Genomic DNA, 21,563 nt, shown 5'->3' on the forward strand with positions numbered 1-21,563 from the left:
GGGACCGTAGATGATGGCTAAGGCGACGGTGATTATTTATTCGCTTCGCTGGAAGGGAGTCTTCAGAAGAAGCAGCGTGAAGAGGAGGGAAAAAATTATCTCTCTCGTCTGCGGATATTAAGATGGATTTTTATTTCTTAAAGGACCCTCCCCGCCGAGAGCGCATAAGCGTAAACTTAATATATGCTCCGCAGCCCAACTCCAGAAATCGCAATAAAAGTTAAAACCTCCCCTACTGGTTTTTTTTAATTATGATATGGGAAAGAGGAGCAGGATTTATAGAGCTGAACTCCCGGCGTGTGAGTGTTTAAGACTTGCGGGAGCCGGAGGACGAGGCGAGAGCTCGCCAAGGAGAGCCTCGGGCTCCGAGACGGCTCGCGGGCGGCGGGGGCTCCGGCCGGCACCGGCGAGCCTCCGCGGCCTCCCCGGCGGGACCCCGGCTCCCTCCTGCCCGGCCCACGGCCTTGCCTCGGCTCGGAGACGCAGCCTTTCCCGGGAACAGGTGAAGGGCAGCGGCGGCTGGGGCCTGGGGGCTGCGGGGGGGGGGCCGGCTTTGTGTGTGCGGGGCCCGGGCAGGGGCGCGCGGGGCGCGCGGGGGTGTCGGCCGGCGGGAGCGCGGACGGGGGGGATCGCGTGTGCACTTGGGCCGCGGCGGAGCAGGGCGCGCTCCGGGGCGAGGCGGGCGGCGAGGCGGGCAACCGGCTGTGCAGCCGGAGCAAGGGCCTCGGGTCCGCTTGGCGTGTGCGCGGCTGGGCGCGGCGGCCCCAGCGTGGAGCGCGCGGGGCGCGGGGAGGCAGCAGGCCCCGCACCCCTCGCCCCTGCGGCGTCCGCGCGGAGCCCGGCCCGCGGTCGGAGCCCGCAGAGTGGGCGCGGGTGGGGGTCTTCCTTCCTTGCTTTTCCGCCCCGGAGCTCCTCGTCTCTGTGTGTCTCTCTCTTTCGGAGATACCTGGATTTGGTCCAGAACAGGTTGCCCGCGGGAGGGCCCCGCGAGCGGCAGCGCGAGGGAGGGAGAGAGGGAGGGAGGGCGAGAAGGAGGGAGGGAGGGAGGGAGGGAGGGAAGGAAGGAGGGCGGGCAGCGGCGGCTGCGGTGGCCGCGGCTTCCCTCCCCCGGCGGGCGGGCGGGAGGCGGCCGCCCTGCAGCTGTGGCCGTGGGGAGCCGAGGAGCAGGTAACGGCGGCGCTTCCGAGGCGGGACTGGACCGCGCCGGAGGCACCGAGGCTGCCGCGCTGCGCCCAGCCCCGGGGGCGCGAAGGTAGGGAGGCCGGCGCCGGCCGCGGGCGCGAGGCCCGGGGTGTTGAACCTGTATTTGATTTTCGGCTCGCACTCGCGCTGCCGGCCTGTCTGCGTCCGGGCTGCGCCGCCCCACACCCTTGGCTCTGGGCGGGGGCCGGGCGCTCGGGGCTCTCGGCGGCCTGTGCGCTCCGGGCCGCGGGGTCCCGGCCGCGCGCCCCCAGGGCGCTCCCCGGGCCGCTGGAGGCCGGCGCCCCGCTCGCCTCCGCCCGCGCGGGGTCCCGGGGCGCCCCGGGCCGCGGCCAGACCAGACAGCCCCCGCGCCGGCGGGGAGGGCGGGGAGGGCGGGGAGGGCGGGGGGCGGCCCGCCGCCCGCGCCCCGGGGCTGCACTTCGGGCGCGCATTGTGTCCCGGTTCGCCACCTCGGCTCCGTCGGCCCGGCCGCCAAAGTCACCGCAGGCTCCCCGGCGACGCGCACGGCACACAAAGGCCAGGTGGCCGGGCGCGCGGCGCGGGGCGGCCCGGGGCCCGCGAGCACCCCGCGCGGGGCCGCCGCCTCCCGGCCACTCCCCGGGCTGGGCCAGCGGGGCGGGCCGGGGCGCCGGAAGTAGCCCCGCTGGCGGCGGGCGAGCAGGCCGTGGCGTTGGGAGGGCCACGTTCACTGGCCGCGGGGCCCGCCGCCGCCCGGCGCCCGGTACCCACCTGGGGGGCGTCCGCGGTCCCCTCGCGGCGGCCCGGGCGGCGCAGCCTCTGGCGCAGCGCAGGCCCTGGCCGGGACGAGTCGCGGGTGGGTGCGTTTCCCCAACAAAGAGGCCTCGGGAGCGAGAAGGGGGGAAAGTAGCGGGACCCGGGGAGGGGCCGGGGAGGGGGAGAGGGCAGCGGAGGGGTGAAGCGAGCCCGTTGCAGGGCGAGAAGGAAAATGAAAGCAAACGGAGCGCGGCCTGCTCGGCCCGGCGCGGGCGGTGCTGGTGCAGCCGAGCCGGGGCGGGCTCCCCTCCCGCCTGCGCCGCCGCCGGGGCGCCGGGGAAGCCTGTTTTAAATTTAATCCGAACTTGACGGTGTGGATTGAACCGGAGGGAATTTAAATCACTGAGAGGGAGGCCGCAGGGCGAGGGGAGGGGACGCCTCTAACCTGTCTGTCTGTCTGTCTGTCTGTCCTTCCCCGGGTGCTGCTAGCTGGGTTGTGGTGGTAGCTGGGCGGGTCTGAGGTGCTGCAGTGAGGGTGCCCCTCCCCCGTGGGGGGCTCTCCTGGGCCCAGTGAATTCTTTTGGGGGGTCGGAGGCAGGCTCTGAGAGCCGGAGCGAAGGCAGGGCTGCTGGCTGAAGCTGGGGTTTCCCCCCCTCGCCAACAGGGACTCCCAGTGTCCTCCAGGGCCTGGGGTTGGCCCCACCGGTGCCGAGGAAGATGGAAGGGAGTGCAGGGGGGGGGCGGGGAGGGAGTCTGGGAATCGGGCAGGAGGTTCAGCAGGAGTGGGTGAACCTGGAAAGACCAGCCCCTGCATCCTTTATGCCCCTAGGTCTGGAGGCCTGCATTTGGGGGGGGGGGGGAGCCTGAAGTTCAGCTTCAGAGCCCTGACCTGCCACCCCCCTCCTCCCCCACATGCAGAGCCTAGGGGTACAGCCCACATGCAGCTGTGAGGCCCCCCGGGACCGGGCCTGGTGAACTCAGGGACTCCCAGCCTCTTCCAGCCCCCCTCCTCGCGGCTGCTGCTCTGTGCAGGGCCTAGGCAAACCCGGGCCCTGGTGGGGAGGGGGCTGTGGGCGAGGCCTGCTTCCTGATCCACAGCTGTGTCTGTGCCTGAGTGGGGAGGGTCTGAGTTCGCGCTCTGGAACCAAGGCGACAATCTCCCCTCAGTTTCACGGGGACTTTGACGGCAGCAGGGAGCCGGGCCCGGGATCGGCCGCCCGCTGCCGCCGCCTGTGCTGCGTGGGCAGGGAGGGTGGGCAGGCAGCTCGGGAGTCCCAGAGGAGGAAGTGGCCACCGGGCCAGGAGAGGACGGGGCTTCTGCTTGCGGCCCGGTGTCAGAGGGGCTCTCCCGGAATGCAGAGGCCCCCGGGGAAGGGTCCTCAGGGGCGCCTTTCTTCTAGGAAAACTGAGGTCGGGGCAGATGGGCCCTGTGCACTGGCGAAGACGCCAGAGGAGGAGCGGGCGTGAGACCTCCTGCTTCCTCCTCGGGTCTCCCTTGCTCCCTGACTAGAGCGTGGCTCGGCCCCCGGACGCTGCCGGGGTGGCTGCCTGGGCCGAGTCGGGGCTCTGCATCCTCCAGAGGCCCAGTGTGCCCACCCCGGCGGGTCGCCCGGGAGGGGCCGGAGAGGAGGCCTCTTCCTCCTTTGTGTCCGGACAGAAGTGGCCGCCGCGCCCGAGCCGGTCCCGCGGCAAAGGCCGGCAGCCAGCGGGCTGCACAATGCCACGGCTGCTCCCGGCGCGCCCCTGCCCCGTCCGCGTCCCCGGCCTGTCGGCCTGTGGCCTGTCGCCGCCCTTCCTCCCTCTCCTCCCCGCACGCCTTCCTCTCGCTGCTGGCCCATCTCTTTTCCTCTTGCCCCCTCTTTCCTTTAATTCTCCCCTCTCCTTTTCTTTTTATCTCGATCCTCCGTTTTCTTCTCTCTTTCCCTCCTTCCTTCCTCTCCATGGGCCTGGCGCCGTGTCTCAGTTGTTGTGTCTCAGGCTCAGTCTCTCTCAGGCTCTGTCCCCTGGTGTCCTCTAGGTCTCTGTCTGGCCCCGGGCCCGCTGAAGGCTGCACGTCTCTGCTCACTGCTGCCAGCAGCCGCCCAGGAGCCAGGCGGGGTCCCCCAGCCGCCGGGGCTGGGGGAGGTGCTGGTGGTGCTGGGGGGGCTGGAGAAAGCCTTGGCAGGGGGACGGGAGGGAAGCTCCTGCCTTTTCCTTGAACTAGTGAGGGCGAATATTTGATTGACAGCTAACCCGACTCCATCAAGGCCAAAGAGATATTCTGTTTCTTGCTGTAATTTGGATTTTCCACACCAGTCCTGTCCGGGGGAGGGGAAGGCAATCAGAGCTGAGGGCGAGGAGGCTGAGGCCCCGGGGTCGTCTCTCCCCAACCGGGCACTTCTCACACACCCCCGTGCGCGTCGAAATCCCAGCCCCGCTAGACCGAAAGGGAAAGAACCGGAGAGGGGGAGGAGCAGGGACTGGGGAGGAGACCTGGAAAGCTGGGGCCAGTGCTGCGGACTGCAGATCTACCCTCCCCCCTCCCTGCCAACTTTCCTCCCCCCCCCTGCACCACAACACACATGATGCACTCTCTGGGACACCTCTCTCTAGCCCTTCTGCACACCCCGGAGGAGACAGGTCGACAGAGGTGCGGGGGAGCACCATCCTCCACCCCCACCCCCAGCGTTTGGTCCCCTCCTGGGGACAGGAGTGGGAAAGCAGGGCAGGCGGCTCCTGTCTGGGAACCCTCGTCCTTCCCTGCTGCCTCAGAACCTGTGTCTCAGCCTCAGCTCCAGCCTATTTCCCAGAGCACAAGCTGGGACTCTTCTGTCCTGACCCTGAAATTGCATCCCCTGCTTCAGACTCACTCTGCCGTGCCTGGGGTGCATCGTGTCTCTGGGGGACACCACCTGCCCTTCTCTCTACCCCCCAGCCATCCTCCCTGCCCCCTCTCCTGCACCCACACTGACACTTTCCTGCCTGCCCAAAGCCCACCTTTGCTAACCCTCCATGGGGCAGTCTGACGGGAAGCAGGGGGCTGGGCGACAGACCCCCAAATTCAAGGAGGAGGGTAGCAGCCAACTTATTGTGGGGGGGGGGAGGAGGATTCCAAGTTGTCTGATCTTCCCTACAATCACACTGCCCCCTCCGGAATTCCTGCGTCCGACCCCAAAGAAATGGCTTTCTCCCATCCCTCCGTTGCTCTTTTCCCGTTCCAAAAACAGCCTACAATTTTATTTAATGAAAGACACATTTATGAACAATCAAATGATCCTCATAAAAATTTTATTGAAGGACGTAAAAACAAGCTACTTGCCCACGACCGAGGTCGCTCTCTCTCTCTCGCCTTGCCCGCGCTCACCCTGGCTCTCTGCAGACAGAGCCCTGGAGTGACTTCTTTTTTTGGGGGGGGGGGGCGCGCGGGGTGTCGCAGAGATGGAGTTGGGGGGGGCGAAGGAGGGCGAGCAGGAAGACGGGATGGGGACGCCCCAGGGAACTTGTGCCGGTCTCCCCTCCACTGCTCCAAGCTGGCAAAGAAAGATAAATAGATACAGACAATAAATTTAACATAAAGGAGCTCGCATATCTGTGCCAAAGCAAAGAGAGGGCTTGTGGCGATGAAGGTGTGTGAGGTCCCGAGGTCCCGAGGTCCCACCCCTCCCGCGCGCAGACCCCCTTCGCCGGGCTGCCCTGCCCCGGATTCGGATTCGGGGGGCCGAGTTGGCCAGTGGCAGGAGTGGACGCTCCCCTGTCCCTCCTTCCCTCCCTCCACCCCAGCTTCCCCAGTCCCCTCCCACCCTCCCTCCCTCGCTGCTGCCGCTGCCCCTGGAGGAGATACATACATACGCGGTATTTAAAAACGCATTTCTAAGAGCCACGTTCCGAACTGACAATCGCTGGTCTCGGCTCGCGCGGAGACTGCGGGCGCGTCGGGCCGACAGAGACGGATTACGTCAAGAAATAGTTCCTCCACCTACCTCGGCCTCTGCGCCCCTGCGGGCTGCGGCGCGCGCGGCTCGGCTCGGCCCGGGGGTCCGGGCGCCCTGGCCTCGGGGGCCGGCAGCGCCGCCCCGCCCCGCGGGCGAGCGCCCGGGGGCGCGGGGCGCAGGGGGCGCGGGAGGCCCAGCGCGTGTGGGCGGGCGGACAGGGGCAGGGGTGCGGGCGGGGAGGGGCGCGCTGTCCTGAGCGGGGGGGGGGGGGGGGGGTGCCCGGCGCGCTGGGTCCGCGGCTCCGGACCCCGCGGAAAACGCAGGGGTCGCGGGGATCAGCAGAGAGAAGGGGGTGGGAGAAGGGAGGAGAAGGGAAGAGGGGGGGGGAAAAAAGGCAAGAAAAAAAAAAAAAAAAAGCCCCTGCGCATTGATCCGCGCCGTATTTTTGGGTAAATACGATCACGTGGGGGCCGGGGAGCCAATGAGCTGCGGGGAAAAGGCTGGAAAAATAATTACCTGCCTTGATTGTTCTGAGAGCAGATAAAAAGTACATATACAGTTCATGCAATAATCTCATGTATGTAAAACCCCGTTACGATGTCGGCGACGGGGCCCATCAGTAACTATTACGTGGACTCGCTCATCTCCCACGACAATGAGGAGCTGCTAGCGTCCAGGTTCCCGGCCACCGGGGCTCACCCCGCCGCCGCCAGACCCAGCGGCTTGGTGCCCGACTGTAGCGACTTCCCGTCCTGTAGCTTCGCGCCCAAGCCCGCGGTGTTCAGCACGTCGTGGGCGCCCGTGCCCTCGCAGTCGTCCGTGGTGTACCACCCGTACGGCCCCCAGCCCCACCTCGGCGCCGACGCGCGCTACATGCGGACTTGGCTCGAGCCGCTGTCGGGCGCCGTCTCCTTCCCCAGCTTCCCGGCCGGCGGCCGCCCCTACGCGCTCAAGCCGGACGCCTACCCCGGGCGCCGCGCCGACTGCGGCCCGGGCGACGGCCGCAGCTACCCGGACTACATGTACGGCTCGCCCGGGGAGCTGCGCGACCGCGCCCCGCAGGCGCTGCCCTCGCCCGAGGCGGACGCGCTCGCCGGCAGCAAGCACAAAGAGGAGAAGGCCGACCTGGACCCCAGTAAGTCGGGAGCGATCTGGCTTTACGACCGGCCGGGCCGGGCCGGGCCGGGGGCGGGGGGCGGCGGGGTTACAGCCCCTCGCGGCGGCGCGGGGCGCGCGGGGCGCGGGGGCGAGCGCGGGCGAGCGCGGGCGAGCGCGGGCGAGCGGGGGCGAGCGCTCCATAAAAGCGAATTACCTCGGGGGAGCTTTGGGGGCGGGAAGGTCCGCGCGGGGAGCCCGGGGAGCCAGGCTGGGAGAGGGCCGAGGGGGCCCCCGTCCCCGGAGCTGCTCTGATGAGGGCCCCCCCCCCCCGCGCGCGCACACTCCACCCCCAGCCCAGGCTGCCTCTTTTTCTTTTTCTTTTTTTTCTTGGTTTTTTTTTTCTTTATTATTATTATTATTATTATTTATTATTTATTTATTTATTTATTTATTTTGGCTCAGTCCCTACTTTCCTAGAAATGCACACAAGGAGATGGGGAAGGGGATGGAGAGGATGGGGATGGAGATGGAGATGGCATGGAGATGGGGCAGGGGCAGGGGCAGGGGTGAGGGTCATTTCAGGCTTTGAGATGGGATTAGGGGAGAAACCAGGAGGACACTGGGGACACAGAGGAAATACCCCAGGGAGACAGATCACCCCTGCCTCCCCGCCTGCCAGCGTGGGGGGGGGCGGTGGTTCTGGCCCCACTAGGGATCCATTACACAGAAGGTGCCTTGCCTGGACTTCTTCTCCTCCCCATCCCTCAGGAGCACTAGGTGAGGGGGTCTGCAGGGATTTCACAGCCTGGGAACTTGGGAGAGATCAGGACTTGCAGAGTTGGGGAAGAGAAGTGGGGTCCCAGTCTCCTTAAACTTGAGAGCCCTCTTCTGACTGAGGGTCTGCAGGAAAGAGGGTTGAGAACCGGGCTCAGGGACGAGGACTGGAAGGGGGGAGTCATATCCTCAGATTAGGGAATTATATATATATATATATATATATATATATATATATATATGTATGTATACACACACACACACTCCCATCAAGGAGACTGGAGCCTTCTGAGTATTGCAAAGAAGGGCAGGGGTAGGTTGGGGGGGGGGCAGGTGGGAGCTGCTGGGCCAGAGAAAGGGGAAAGAAGGGGAACCAGCAGGGGAGGGGGTGCAGCCCCTGAGTGTGAGGAAGTGTCTGGGGGAGTCCCAGGAGGGGGCTGCAGGAAATCCTTTCCTGCAGCCCCATAAGGGGCCAGGGCCTAATTATACCCCTCTGAAGGCTTCCCTCCTTGCCCTCAGCTACTCCCATAAACCTGAAATTGGAGGCTTGGCTCCTGCAAAGCCTGTCCTGGGGCTGGCAGGAGGGGGGCACTGGGAGCCAAACAGGGAGGCTCAGATATGGGGGAGCCTGTCCCAAGGCCAGCAGCTCTCTAGGGAGAGGAGAAAGGCTTTCCCCATCCTAGCATCACTCTGAGAATTCGCCTCAGCAGGGTTGAACTCCGAGAGGGAGCGGAGACGGGCGCTGCAGAGGGTAGTGAGGGGCTCAGGGACTCTCAGGGTCAGGAAACAGATCTGCTGAAATTTCAGGACTTGGTCGTGGGCAGGGAGGATGGGAGGGGGCAGAGGAGGAGGGAAGTGGGGAGGAGAGAGACCTCGCTATAAAAATAAAAAACAAGAGAGAGAAGCGTTTATGGGCCTATGAAACGGTTGGGAATTTGGACTTTTTATGAGCATATTCTCGAATTACTACTCTTGAAGCTGACGACCAGACTGTAGGGGCTTTGATAGCTTTGATTTCCTAGAGTTTGAGGTGCTAGGAATGGAAGAGGGGGAAGATGGGGAGGGGGCAGCAGGCAAGAGGAGTCAGGGAGAAAATTGCAAAAGCAAAACGTGTCCAAATTCAGGTTCACTCATTGCATCTGGGGCGCCTGGCTCAGCCTGGGGGTAGGGGTGGCGGGGGGGGGGGGTCCTGGGCTGGAAAGGGGGCTCCACTGACCCCTGCCTGTGTTTGGCCCTCCAGGCAACCCCGTGGCCAACTGGATCCACGCCCGATCCACGAGGAAGAAGCGCTGCCCTTACACCAAGTACCAGACGCTGGAACTGGAGAAGGAGTTTCTCTTCAATATGTATTTAACCAGGGACCGTCGGTACGAGGTGGCCCGGGTTCTCAACCTCACCGAGCGGCAGGTCAAAATCTGGTTTCAGAACCGGAGGATGAAGATGAAAAAGATGAATAAAGAGAAGACCGACAAGGAGCAATCCTAAACCCTGCCCCAGCCTGCTGCCTCGGCACAGCCAAGGGAGAAACAAAAAACCCCACAAAAATACCCCAACCCAGGCGGGAGAGAGCACGAAAAGGAAAGGAAAAGAGCAAGAGAGAGAAAAGCCAATCAGCTTAAAAAGAAAAAAAAAAAAAAGGAAGGGGAAAAGGAAAACTCTTGCAATTGGGGAGGGTTCAGTGTTGAGAAATTGGTGTTTTAGAGTTAGTTCTACCCAGCAAGGAGGAGGAGGAGGAGGAAGAGGAGGAGGAGGAGGAGGAGGAGGGGAGAGAAACCTCGTTCTCTTCTCCCAGCGCGACTGAAATAAATAACACACACAAATGTGATTTTTCCCCCTCCTTTCTTCAGAGAAGCCAGTACTTGAATCGCTATATTTCTATTTTTTTTTTTCTGTATCGTATTTGATCCGGGCCGTCCCTCCCCAGGCCTGGGGTGCTCCGCGTGCAGATTTTGTACACACACACAAAAAAGCAAAGACACCCACACATACACAATAGCAATTGCCAGCCCAGGAGCTGAGGGCCGAGGGCCCGGACGGTGCCGAGGCCGGGTTAGAGGCCGGGTCGGCGCAGGCCGGCGCCTCGGGCGGGCGTTGTACATAGCAGTGTCTCTCCTCATCCCCAGCCGCCGTCCTGTAACGTGCTTCTGTTTGTTATGGTAGAGCAGCTCTGTGTTAATATATCGAAGTCACTTAAAAAACCAGAAACCCAACCGCATCCAGTTCTCGTTATTTCTCCTCCCTGTGGCTCCCAGGCTGCTGTCGTGGAGGAGGCAAGTGCTCAGATCCTTTGGGGAAAGCCGGAGCCAGGGAAGGGGCTTCCTCGGCGTCCTCGGCCTCCTCGGAAGGGCAAGTGCCTGCCGCCGCTCTCCGGGCAGCGTGGGGTGGGCGTGAGGGCTCCAGGGGTGGGGTGGAGGCTGCTGAGGCCCGGCGCAGCCTGTGTCTGCCGGGGCGGCTGCCTGAGAGCTTCCTGGTAGCTCGTTGGAGTCCAGGGGGGTGGGGGCATGGCATGGATGGTTTTCCCTGGCTGTAATTAATTGTAATAATTTATGAGTACACGAGATCGGAGGGAAGAGATAGGTGAAGATGAAAGTTGGGTGCTGGGTGAGGGCCCGGGCTGGATTCTTGCCTGCCTGCATTGGTGCTTCGAGGGATGGCTGGGAGGGAGGGAGGGAGTGCGGTGAGCGGTGAGGAGGAAGGCTGAGCAGGCCTCAGGGAGCAGAAGAGTCTCTGGGGACTGCATTCCGAGTAAAGGAAGGGGGAGAGGGACAGAGAGGAAGGTAGAGGGAAGGGGAGAAGGAAGCAGGGAGAGGAGGAAGAAGAAGGAAGGAAGGGAGAGAGGGAGGAAGGAGAATGATGGCAAAACCAGTACAATCCTAATTCGGTTTAGTTTCAACTTCTCTGTGCATTCTCAGCTTTTCTCTTCGCTCTCCTCCTAGTTCTCTTTTCTCCTCCGCCTCTCTCTCTCTCTCTCTCTCTCTCTCTCTCTCTCTGTCTCTGTCTCTCTCCCTGTCTGGTGTTTAGTTTGCATGTTGGTTTGGGGGTAACAGGGTGATGCTTGCTGAGTGGCTGCAGCCTTTCTGGGGGATGACATGGCCAAGGCCTAAGGCAGCTGGTCAGGGATTAGCCCAGAGTGGGGTGTTCCCTGGCGGTGGTGGGACCCCAGGCGCAAGGGTAGGGGCCTGGTGTGTGCCACAGCCCGTTGGTCAGTTGCACTGCACCCCCCGAGCGCCTGCCCCAGCCCCGGCAGTTTTCACCCGCTAATCAGAAGCAGACACAAGCTGCTGGGTATGCCTCGGCCCGGCGCCCCCTTTCTCGGAAATCCCCCAATCTGGAAACTATTAAACTCAGACGGCTTGAAATATAGCGCTTTAATATCTCAGGCTGCCCATTCTGGCGAGGGGTGCAGGGTGTTGTTCTGAGTACTTGGGGAATACCACCGTAAAAGAAAATAACTGGGGATCCCAGTCCTTCTGGAGCTTCCTCCACGGCATGGCCTTCCAGGATTGGTGAGGCACTTGGAGGGACCAGCCCCTTCCCCATCATTTGAATCTCCTACCCCCTCCTTCCATTCAGCAGGCCAATTTCGGGGGCTAGAGGAAGGCTGGAAGGCAGGAACGTTTTGCTGGGATGATCTTTGAGGGGGATGGTCAAAAGTCGCAAACACTGGTTTTCCCAGTGGCTGAAGCACCCTCTCCTCTTGCCCACTGCAGAGACCTCCTCCCTGATTCCAGAAGCAATTGTTTTCTTGGCCCTTTCGCAAGGTGCTTTGCCAATAGTTTATTCTCTTTTCTCGGTCCTCACACACCCCACCCCCTTGGCCACTTTGCTCTCCTGGGACCCTGGCCTCAGTTCCGCTCCAGGACCCGTCCCCCCCCCCCCCCGGGGGGCTGACTGCCTCCTGACTGTGGGGACTCAGGCTTTTCTCCCAGCCCAGGCTCCGAGGCGGCGTTTCCGGGCTTCCACCCCGCCCCTGCTCCAAGGCCCTGTCGCCTCCCCTTGTCCATCAGCGCGGCCTGCTTCCTGCAGCCGCCCGCCCGCCGCCTGCCGGAGCCGGCCCTGCTTGGGGCAGGAAGGAGGGCCGCAGGGCTCAGGGCTCCAAGGGCCCTGGCGAGAGCGTGGGATCCAGAACAGGCCCACCCGGCCCCAGCCCACTGTTCGGTTCCAGCTCAGCCTCCAGCCTGCAGGTCAGGATTGGATCCCATTTTTTATTTATTACAATTTGTGAACTAAAACCACAACACAGCACACATCCAGAGAAAAGAAACGAAAGCTGGGGTGGGGTGGGGTGGGGAGAGGGGCCAGCAAACGCCCTCCTGCCCTAATCTTCCCTCCCACCTCTCCTCTGCTCCTTTGTCAGAATCACAAAACCCTAAAGGTTGTTCCACTTGGGAAGGCAGCGGATAGGTACATTTCCGCAGCCCCGAAATGCCACTTTTATGGCGCTGTTTGTCTCCCTACGCTGGATTCTGAATGGGGCTGAACAAAACAGCAGCGCGGAGCTGGCTAGACGTCTGGGCTTAATTGTTTTATGGTTTAAATAAGGTGGACACTCTTTCCTTTGAAATCGGATTATAGGAATGTTTTGTCTATGGCCCACGGAGAACAGGACCTCACTGGCTGGGAGAGAGAGGTGGAGAGAGAGAGAGAGAGAGAGAGAGAGAGCGTGAGCGAGAGAGAGAGGGAGAGAGAGAGGGATGGGCTACAAACCAGGGGGCCAACAGTCGGGAGAAGTCAGAGTCCCACCCCAAAGTCCTGCAGACGGCGGCGGAATAGGCGGTGCGGAGCCAGCGGCAGGGTAAGAGGAGCGAGGAGTTTAGGGTGCGCGCCTCGGGAGCCTCGGGGCGTGCATCTGCTTGAGCGGAGGTGGTCCGAGCCCAGAAATGCGCCTGAGTAGGGGGCAGATCGCGGCAGCTCCTTGGCACAGCGTCTCTCCATGCGGGAAGGGAGGGTGACAAAAAGAGAAAAGAGCGTGAAACCTTAGACAAGGCTTATCTGGAGACCTTGGGGAGCTAAAAGGACGGCGGTCCCCGGGGGAGCTCCCTTCTGGGGACCCCCCCCCCCCGTGGCGCGCCCGCTTGAAGACTCCTGCCTCTGACCTCCCACCTTGGGGGCCAAGGCTGGGACCTGCTCGCCCCGGCCGCGGGCCCTCGCGGGGCCGCGCTGCGTGGGGGCGAGCGGACGCGAGGTGGCGCTGTTGCTCAATGTTAGAGGCGGCGGCGGCGGCGGCGGGGCCCGGGCGGCCCGGCCGCGCTGACATCGGAGGCCGGCGCCCGCGAGCCGCCGAGAAGGCCCCGCGCCCGGCCCGGCCCAGCCCGGCCCGGCCCGGCCCGCCGCTCCGAGCAAATCCATCCTCTCACCTGCGAGGTGCAAACAAGTCGCGCGTGGCGTTGGGACACGGGGCCCGGCTCGGGCCGCAGGCTCGAGGGGCTCGGGGGGCGGGCGTCGAAACCCGCCGCTGGCGAAGGCGATAAGGAAGGCGATAAGCGCCGAGCAGGCCCCGCGTGATTGACACAAAAAGGCAGGATGACCCGGACAGACGAACCGAAATCCGTGGTACCTAGGAGGGCGGAGCAGGCCCGGGGAGGCCGGGGACGCCCCTGCGAGGGTGGCTGCTTGGGTTCCTCCATCTCCAAGCTCCTGGAGCCTCATCAACCAGACACGTGGAAAAGAAAAAAAGATAATCATAATCGTGAAAAGGAGAATCAAATGAAAAAAAAAAAAACAAGAAAAGGCAAGGGACACCCCTCCCAAAACAAAAAAAAAAAAAAAAAAGGAGGGTGGGAAATCGAGTCCAGCGGGGGGATTCAGGACTGGTGGGCTCTCAGAGCAGACGGTGGTGGCGGCACACTCGGGACAGTCGCATTCCAAGACACAAAGGCCTGTAAGAATAGCTCTGTGGCAGGGTTTTCGCTGGACCATAAAATGTCGAGATATCCCCCCCACACACCCTCTAAAAGATAAGGCGCAGGCCCCACAGCGGGTCTGGCCTGCCGAGCCTCCTCTTTCCAGGCAGGGAAGGGAAAATATTTATGACAGTCCCCAGTGACCCAGATGCTGGGAGCCCAGAGCCTATAGGGTTCAGCTTGGTACTCTGAGCAGAGGAGGATCAGAGAAGGCAGGACTGGAAGCAAGGCTGGAGCCTGCTGTGCTGGTGGAGGAGGCCCCCCTCCCCCCCCACATGTCCCCCCCCCCAGCTGTCCTGGACCCCAGGGAGGCCTGCAGCCCTGGCGCAGCCCTCCTCTGGCCCTCCCCTCCTGCTGCTCCAGGGCCAGAGTCCTGGACGTTGCAGAGTTTGGGCAGTCCCTAAGTCAGGTGGAGGTGGGTTCCTCCAAATTCAAGGGATCCTGGAAGTGTCTTTTGCTGAGGCACCCTTGAATCTCCTTTGTGAATTTGACTGACAGGGGCCATTTTCCCAGAGATTATTTAGATGACATAGGGACTGGGCATGGGCGAGGGCAGGGGGGTGGTGTTGTTCTACACCATGCTTTCCTGCCCTGCCATTCCTTCATCCATCCCCAGAGCTGGGCTCCGGATGGGGAAGGAAAGATCTGGTTTTCTAACAGCCTCCTTCCTCATCCAACCCTGAAAGCCCAGGATGTGGAAAGAAAATAGGCAGCAAAATTTTTCGTGATGCAAAAAGCTAAAGACGCAGGCGTGTCCGTCAGGTATTATTTCCCTGCGTGCCTGGGTGCACGGTGCCCGTGAGGGGAGAGGGGTGCTTCCAGGCATGCATGACAGTTGGGGGAGCCTGCATGCGACGCCGTCTCAGGGTGGAAGGTAGCCCACCCAGGACTGAATGTGTGTATCCTGAATGTGCCCCCACTACTGCCCTGTGTGTAAGGGCCTCAGCCACCGTGGAAGGGGAGGACCGGAAAAAATCATTCTCTAATTCCTCTTTCTCATTCGTATGCGCACAGCACACGTAGTATTCACAGCTCTCTCACTTTCTCCTTTTTCCCTCTGTCTGTGTTAAGCCCCACATAACCGTGCACACTTATGGCCAGAGAAGGGTGTTGATGGACTGAGGCTCTTTTATCCGTTTGCATTACCTTGAATTCACCTAGTCTCTCGGGGATGGGCGAGGAACCCCCTAGAGAAACTGTGGGTAAATATCTAAAGAGTGTCTGTTGACAGTTCCCATCCACATCCCGGCCTGGGCAGCCTGCCTGGGGAAGCAGGGGGTGCGGCGGAGCCCAGGGGCCCCTCCAGGCCCAGCTGGCATTTCCTATGGGGTTAGAGTACGCGGGACGAGTAAGAGGCCTGCTGCAGATAGGAGTAGTCTCCCGAGAGGGAGCAGCCCGGATCAGCCCAGCCAAGGGCCGGGGACCCGCCAGCTGCCCTGTCCTCTGTCCCCATCAACTGCTTTGCTGTCAGCACCCCTGGCCAAGCTTGGAGGCAGGAGCCGGTGTGTGAAGGGGCGCGTGAGCGCCCCCACCTCCGCCCGCCTCCTCTGCCCACAGCAGGCAGGCCCCGAGTCTTAGGGGTGGGGGCAGGAGGGGCAGGAGACCCGGAGGGCTGCGGGGAGGGGGGCTATGCTGTGCTGCTGCGCTCGCCCCTTGGGAGTCCCAGACTTGAGGACCCCCTGGGGAGCCCGCCTCTGGGGTTCGGGGCCCTGCTCTGGCACACCCGGCGGGCGGCGGGGGAGGGTCTCGTACCTGTTGAGGTAACCTGAGTTGACCCGCGGGCTCAGGTGTCTGGGTCCGAGGGGAGGAGAGGCGGGAGGGGGCTGGGGAGAGGCACCTTGGGCTGTGAGCGCGCACCTTGGAGAGGCCGCCCCCGCCCGAGCCGGGGCTGGCTCCCCCCACACCACCTCCCCGCCCTCCCGCCCTCCCCTCCCCTTCCTCGCGGTCCCCCAGCCCTGAACCCCTCAAGCCCCGCCGGCGCTGCCTCTCCCTCTCCCTCTCGCTCTCGCTCTCGCTCTCGCTCTCCCTCTCCCTCTCCCTCTCCCTCTCCCTCTCCCTCTCCCTCTCCCTCTCCCTCTCTCTCCCTCTCGCCTGTCTTCATGTCGTGGATTGATGAACGCGAATCGCGTGTAAGCGCCGCCGCCGCCGGAGCCGGAGGAATTCGCCGGGGCTGTTAGAGCGAGGCGCCAAGTGCGGGAGCGCGAGCTGCACGCCGAGCCCGAGCCCGGGAGCGCAGCGCGGCCCGCGGAGCCCAGCCCGGTGCGGGGCGCGGAGGGCGCGGGGGGCGCGGGGGGCGCGGGGGCGCGGGGGCGCGGGGGCGCGGGGGCGCGGGCCGCCGGGGAGGGGCGGCGGGTTCATGTGCCCAGCATGAGCTCCTACTTCGTCAACCCCCTGTTCTCCAAGTACAAAGGCGGCGAGTCCCTGGAGCCGGCCTACTACGACTGCCGCTTCCCGCAGGGCGTGGGCCGCAGCCCCGCGCTCGTGTACGGGCCCGGCGGCTCGGCGCCCGGCTTCCAGCACGCCTCGCACCACGTCCAGGACTTCTTCCACCACGGCGCCTCGGGCATCTCCAGCCCGGGCTACCAGCAGAACCCGTGCTCGCTGAGCTGCCACGGAGACGCCTCCAAATTCTATGGCTACGAGGCGCTCCCCAGACAGTCCCTTTATGGGGCCCAGCAAGAGGCGAGCGTGGTGCAATATCCCGACTGTAAATCCTCCGCCAACACTAACAGTAGCGAAGGACAAGGCCACTTAAATCAAAACTCGTCTCCCAGCCTCATGTTTCCATGGATGAGACCCCACGGTGAGAAGCCTTTTCTCTTTCCCCCTCGGTCGCCCGCGCTCCGGGGTCTTCCCCCCCTCCCTCGCCTCCTTTCTTGTCTGCCCTCGTCCTCTCCCCTCCTGGCTTTGGGGTCTCTCCGGCCCCACCCCCGGCCCGAGTGGGTTTCTGGAGGTGGGGAGGGTCAGCTGGGGGTGGGGCTCGGGGCTCGCCTGGGGTCCGCGGGGCGCCGGGGGTGAAGGGGGTGAAGGTGGTGGCCGGGTGCAAAGGCTTTCCGATCCTGCCCTCCACCTCCCACCTCCCACCTCCCACCTCCTACCTCCCACCTCCCACCTCCCGGGCCGGCTGTCTGTCTGTCTGCCTGTCTCCCTCTCCGTCCCGCCTCTGGCCACCTCTGAGGTCGGAGTTGGGGAGGCGGCTGGCCAGGGGCCCCGAGCACCCTGAGGTTATCAGCCTCTGGAGCAAAGCAGCCTCTACACAAGGCAGAAAGCCTCAGTCCCCACAACAGTGGCCAGGCTGTCTTGGGGACAAGGGGGACCTCTGTTTCCCTCCCCTACCTGGACCACAGGGTGACAGGACCCCCAAGGACAGGTGCCCCGGCTCTCTGGGGGTACCCACCTCCCCCTCGCAGACAACTAGCCTCAAGGCCACCCCCCCAACTTTGCTTTACTTCCCGCAGTTGGAGAGAAGAGAGGGCAGGGGAGGAGAGGGGCCATGCAGATTAGAGGGCTCAGGGGTCCAGAGGACCCAAGCCGAGCTGTCCCCAGTCAAAGGTTTGTGGGCTTTGCCTGACACCTTCAGAGTGGCTCAGGCCATGAGCCCCTCCAGGGGTGGCCCCTCCTGGCCCAATTTCGAAGTAAAAGGGGAAGCGGGAAAGCGACAAGTTCCAGCGGGGATGGCCCGTGATTTATTTGCTGGTCTCCAGTTAGCAATCAGGCCAAGCAGTGATACATTCCAGGAGATCAATTATTTTTCTTCCTGGCAAGGCACTAGGCAGGCAGATCCGAGGAGGGGGCAGTGAGCAGAGCCCCTCTTCTTCACCCCCAGACCTCTTTCCTTTCTTTTGGAAACAGACTCTGTCCCCAGCCCTGCTCACCAAATGCCACTCTGCACTTGTAAACAAAGCTGCAAGGGCCAGTTTCCTGAGACTGCAGGCCTGGGGTGGGTGGGGGACTCTGCAGTGCTCCCCCGGGCTCCTGCCATCCCCCGGGTTCCAGATAGTCCCCAGTCCCTGCCCCCACCCCCACCCCACCTCCCAAGGTGAAGCTAAACCAAAACAAGCCCCCAAACTTTCCTGCCCTTGCCTGCTTCCCTGCTCCTGCCTTGTCTTCAGGAGGGAGGGAGGGGAACTGGGGAGACCATGGAGGGGGGGAAACTTTAGGGGAGAAAGAGTGTCAGGGGAAAGCCAAGCCCCCTCCCAGACATAACCAGATTGGGGTTCTATTCTGTCCAGCTCCGGGGCGGCGCAGCGGAAGGCAAACTTACAGCCGGTATCAGACCTTGGAACTAGAAAAGGAGTTTCTCTTTAATCCTTATTTGACACGAAAGCGCCGGATTGAAGTCTCTCATGCCCTGGGACTGACTGAGAGACAAGTGAAGATCTGGTTCCAGAACCGAAGGATGAAGTGGAAAAAGGAGAACAACAAGGATAAACTGCCCGGAGCCCGAGATGAAGAGAAGGTGGAGGAAGAAGGAAACGAGGAAGAGGAGAAAGAAGAGGAGGAAAAGGAAGAAAACAAGGACTAAGCAAAAAAAAGAGAGATCCCCCCCCCCTCCCTTAGCAACTCCCTTGAAGTTTCGTTTTATGGTAGCGGATAAATTGAGAAGTTTACGACTGTCATTTGCTTTTATAGAGAATAGAATGACACTCACAACTCTAACTACCTGTCAGATACTTGCAGCTCTGGTTTTATTACCTTTGGACTTCCCTCGATCTTTATTTGTTTGGGGGCTGGAGGGGGGGGAGACCGAGACACAGCGAAAAGTTCGGACTCCGTCTCAGTCCTTGCCCCAGCACACACACTTGTCCCTACCCCCACCCTTCGGAGTCCTTCCTGGATTTTAAGGTCTGAGACCTGGCCTCTTCGCCCCTCTCTCACCCCTTTCTTGCCACACTCCCACCTCCCTGCTTCTCTGGTATTTATTTTAGAGGGGAGCCCTCTCAAAATGCGGAGGAAGAAGACTTGTGGCTTTGTTTTTATGCTAGGATTAGTGTATTAGATTTCCTTCTTTGCAAAAGAAAGAAAAGTGAGGGAAGGCAGGCAAGGAAAGGGAGATGTATAAAGAAATTTTTTCAAAATGGTAGCAAGGAATATCCCTTCTCCCTCTCTGGGGCTCCCCCACTTAGAAAGACTCCCCCCCCCCCTTGACTTTCTCTAGAAACCTGATGGAAACCTGAAGGAGATGCAGGTCTCTCCCCTCCCCCTCTCCCCACAGGGTAGATAGGAGCCTGCAGTCCCCGCTAAAATCCTACCTAGCCATCCCATGGTCACTCGGGCCCATGCCTTCCTCCCTTTCGCTGTCTGATTTCTGTTGTTGGGCCCAGCTTCCTCTGAGCTGTACTAGTATTAGCGCTCAGAAATCACCATAATCATGAATACGAATGATAATAATAATAATAATAATACTGATAATGAATCTTTAACATACTACCTAAAGGGAACCTGCAATAATCTTGAAGAAAATAAAAAAGAAATTTTAAAAAATCCTAATATGCAAGAAAAAAAAAGAGAAAAAATTAAAATTCAAAAAAAAAGAGAGAAACCTCCAACGTATTTTATCACTACCTATAGAAAGAAATCCTGCTTTGAGAGTATTCGTAATGCGGTTTTGTTGTTGTTTGTTGCTGCTTATTTCACTAAGAAAAACCCAACAACTGAGACTGCCTAGCCCGCCGGTCCTGTGCGCTTTTATTGTGCTTCTAACCCCAGTAGAGTAGAACTAAATTGCACTGAATGTATAGTTAACTCTGTCTTGAATTCTCTGTTTATGCAATGTGCTCGAAAGAAAAAAAAACGTTAAAATATATCTATAATAATAATTTTTGGTCATTCGTCTTTATGTCCAGCTATGAATGTAGATTTTGTGTCCCGGCAGCCCTGTTCCTGGTCCAAGTACTTTGTATTGTATACGTGAGTCATAATAAAAAAAAAAAGGAGAAAAAATATTTGAGGCTGGAATGACTTGCTTTTTCTCCAAAGCCCCCCTCCCACCCCCAAGCCTCTACTCCTCCTTCTCTCCTTATCCCCTTTCCCCAGCACTGTGGAGAAGGGCTCCACCACTGATCTGACTTTGAGGTGGGGAACTCACGTGGAGAGGCGCCTAGGAGTTGAGAGGGCAGGCCTGGGGAGGGAGGGAGGGAGGGAGGGAGGGAGGGAGGGCAGGTGAAAGGTGGGGGAGGTGCAGAGGGGGAGGGGGGAGGGCAGCAGGCTCCCGTGTGCTCTTGGGAGAACCTTGGCTCCAAACAAAATGGTCCAAAGGAGTGTCTAGATGCCAGGATCCCAGTGGGAAGAAAGCATCTCCCCACTTGCTCACCTTCCTCTTCCTTGGCCTTGGGCTGGGCCCAGACAAAGAATCTGCCCCCACGTCCCTCCCACAGTCAGGCCTCTTCCAGGGGCTGAGGATAAGGCAGTGGGGTTCTTTCTGAGCTCCACAGTCCCTCAGGTCAACCCTGGGCACCCAGCACCCAGCACGCAGCACCCAGCACTAGAACAGTGACCAGGGTGGGAGGAAGGTGAGGCTCAAGGCAGCCTGGAGGACTTGGCTGGGGAAGACGGCCAAGGGTGGGGGGCGAGGGAGCTTGAGCCTGGGGGAAAGGAAAGGAAGGGGAAGGTGAGTGAGTTGGTACACCAAGCAGCCTGGGTCCATGTTCTGAAATTCAGATTCCGTCAGCACAGAGCCATCACTGTCACCCAGGCCGCCAGCATCTACTCCAGCCTCTGTTCTGACTGTTTCAAGCCGGCTCCCGGCTTCACCTTGGCAATTGGGCAGTCTGCCCTGCCCTGGTAGTGTGGGCCATTGGCCTGGGGGCGAGGAGGATGGGCCTGCTCGGTGGCGGGCCCTCCATCCCAGCCACAGCAGGGTGAAGAGAGTCTTCATTGGACTCCTCAAATAAGGGGTTGAAGCCTCAGGGACTCAGGGGGCAAAGGGGTCTCTCACTCCTCCCTGGAGGGTCCTAGCCAGAGAAATCTGTTTATGCCAGTGAGATTCTGGTCAAATAATCCCAAATTCCAGAGATACAAGTCATCTGACTCAGTCAGGAGGAGGGGGAAAGGGAAGGAGATGGGATCTCCTGGTCCACAAAACCAGATTCCCCAAAGACTGAAATATTTTTGAGGCCAGATCTCTTTTTCTCTCTATCTCTCCCTCTCCCTCTGATCAGTGATTTTCCCAGACTTAGACCCAGGCTGACTCTTATTTTGTGTAATTTCACCTGCATCTGGGTCCCTGGCTCCCTCAAAAAGTCATGAATACAGGATTGGGTCAGGCATCCTTGCTGGGGGACTCCTGCGGCCCGAGAGAGGCTGCCGATTTCCGAGCTTAGGCTGCAGGCAGCCGGGAACAGCTTTGAACAGCTCTGGGGGTGGGGTGGGGGAATCTTTGGAAACCTGGGGTCCCTGCTGCGAGCCTCTGCGCCAGCCAGGTAACCCCGTTTGCTGCAGGAGGCACGGGCTACCCGCCGGGGAGGCCCGAAGAGAGCATTTGGCTCCGACCTCAGGCCTTCCCACGGGCATCCCTGCCAGACTCCGAGGGTCGGCCGCGGGGCCGTTTCATTTTTTTATTGTGGAATTATGACTGTTATTAATAAACATCGCTGGCCCCGCCGTAGCCAAGTTGCTTGAACCCTATGCTAAGTGGCTCCCAAGGATCTCGCCGAATTTCCCCCACACCCAGCGCCCCATTCATCCCTGGCCCTGCTCAGCAATGCCCGTGGCCCCGAGCCCGGCGTCGGAGGGCGGGGTGCGTCTGGCGCCCGGCATCGCTAGAGATGCGAAGCCTCGGGTGGGCCAGACCAAGAGAGCTCCCGCCGCCCCTTCCAGCAGCACCCGCTCCCCCACCCCTTCTGCCCACCGCCTCTTTTTTCTCGTTTGGAGAGAAAAGGAGGTAAAACCCGTTTTATGGGGGAACTTAATTGCGAGCGGGATGCGCTCTCTTTAGAAACGCGTCCTCCCAAATGCTCCC

At 61.3% G+C, this 21,563-nt stretch overlaps 2 protein-coding genes and 1 long non-coding RNA gene across 4 annotated transcripts; 2 read left to right on the top strand and 1 right to left on the bottom strand.

Annotated features, from left to right (window-relative positions):
- Nucleotides 1–5,307: 5,307 nt before the first annotated feature.
- Nucleotides 5,308–6,017, bottom strand: LOC129517233 (uncharacterized). The gene is made up of 2 exons (XR_008665973.1): nucleotides 5,742–6,017; nucleotides 5,308–5,426 (listed from the first exon to the last, which is right to left on the bottom strand). It is a non-coding gene; the product is annotated as an uncharacterized LOC129517233 (long non-coding RNA).
- Nucleotides 6,018–6,235: 218 nt separating this feature from the next.
- Nucleotides 6,236–9,910, top strand: HOXC9 (homeobox C9). The gene is made up of 2 exons (XM_055336898.1): nucleotides 6,236–6,963; nucleotides 8,941–9,910. The coding sequence occupies exons 1-2, from the start codon at nucleotides 6,426–6,428 to the stop codon at nucleotides 9,183–9,185; spliced, it is 783 nt and encodes a 260-aa protein (XP_055192873.1). The 5' UTR covers nucleotides 6,236–6,425; the 3' UTR covers nucleotides 9,186–9,910.
- A 508-nt stretch (nucleotides 9,911–10,418) lies between these two features.
- HOXC8 (homeobox C8) lies at nucleotides 10,419–19,548 on the top strand. 2 transcript variants are annotated; one of them, XM_055336891.1, is made up of 2 exons: nucleotides 10,419–11,884; nucleotides 17,836–19,548. In XM_055336891.1, the coding sequence occupies exons 1-2, from the start codon at nucleotides 11,344–11,346 to the stop codon at nucleotides 18,126–18,128; spliced, it is 834 nt and encodes a 277-aa protein (XP_055192866.1). In that variant the 5' UTR covers nucleotides 10,419–11,343; the 3' UTR covers nucleotides 18,129–19,548. The 2 variants fall into 2 exon arrangements, with proteins under 2 accessions (XP_055192866.1, XP_055192867.1); XM_055336892.1 differs by lacking the exon at nucleotides 10,419–11,884 and adding an exon at nucleotides 15,944–16,406.
- The last annotated feature ends 2,015 nt before the right edge of the window (nucleotides 19,549–21,563 follow it).

This window comes from Nyctereutes procyonoides, unplaced genomic scaffold (genome assembly GCF_905146905.1).
Source record: "Nyctereutes procyonoides isolate TBG_1078 unplaced genomic scaffold, NYPRO_anot_genome, whole genome shotgun sequence".
Taxonomy (NCBI): domain Eukaryota; kingdom Metazoa; phylum Chordata; class Mammalia; order Carnivora; family Canidae; genus Nyctereutes; species Nyctereutes procyonoides.

Coding starts and splice junctions, on each gene's coding strand:
- HOXC8 (XM_055336891.1), top strand. CDS start 11,344: ATGGTCAAAAGTCGCAAACACTGGTTTTCCCAGTGGCTGAAGCACCCT. Junction 11,885..17,835: donor GCTCAGCCTCCAGCCTGCAG/GTCAGGATTGGA, acceptor TATTCTGTCCAG/CTCCGGGGCGGCGCAGCGGA.
- HOXC9 (XM_055336898.1), top strand. CDS start 6,426: ATGTCGGCGACGGGGCCCATCAGTAACTATTACGTGGACTCGCTCATC. Junction 6,964..8,940: donor GAAGGCCGACCTGGACCCCA/GTAAGTCGGGAG, acceptor TTGGCCCTCCAG/GCAACCCCGTGGCCAACTGG.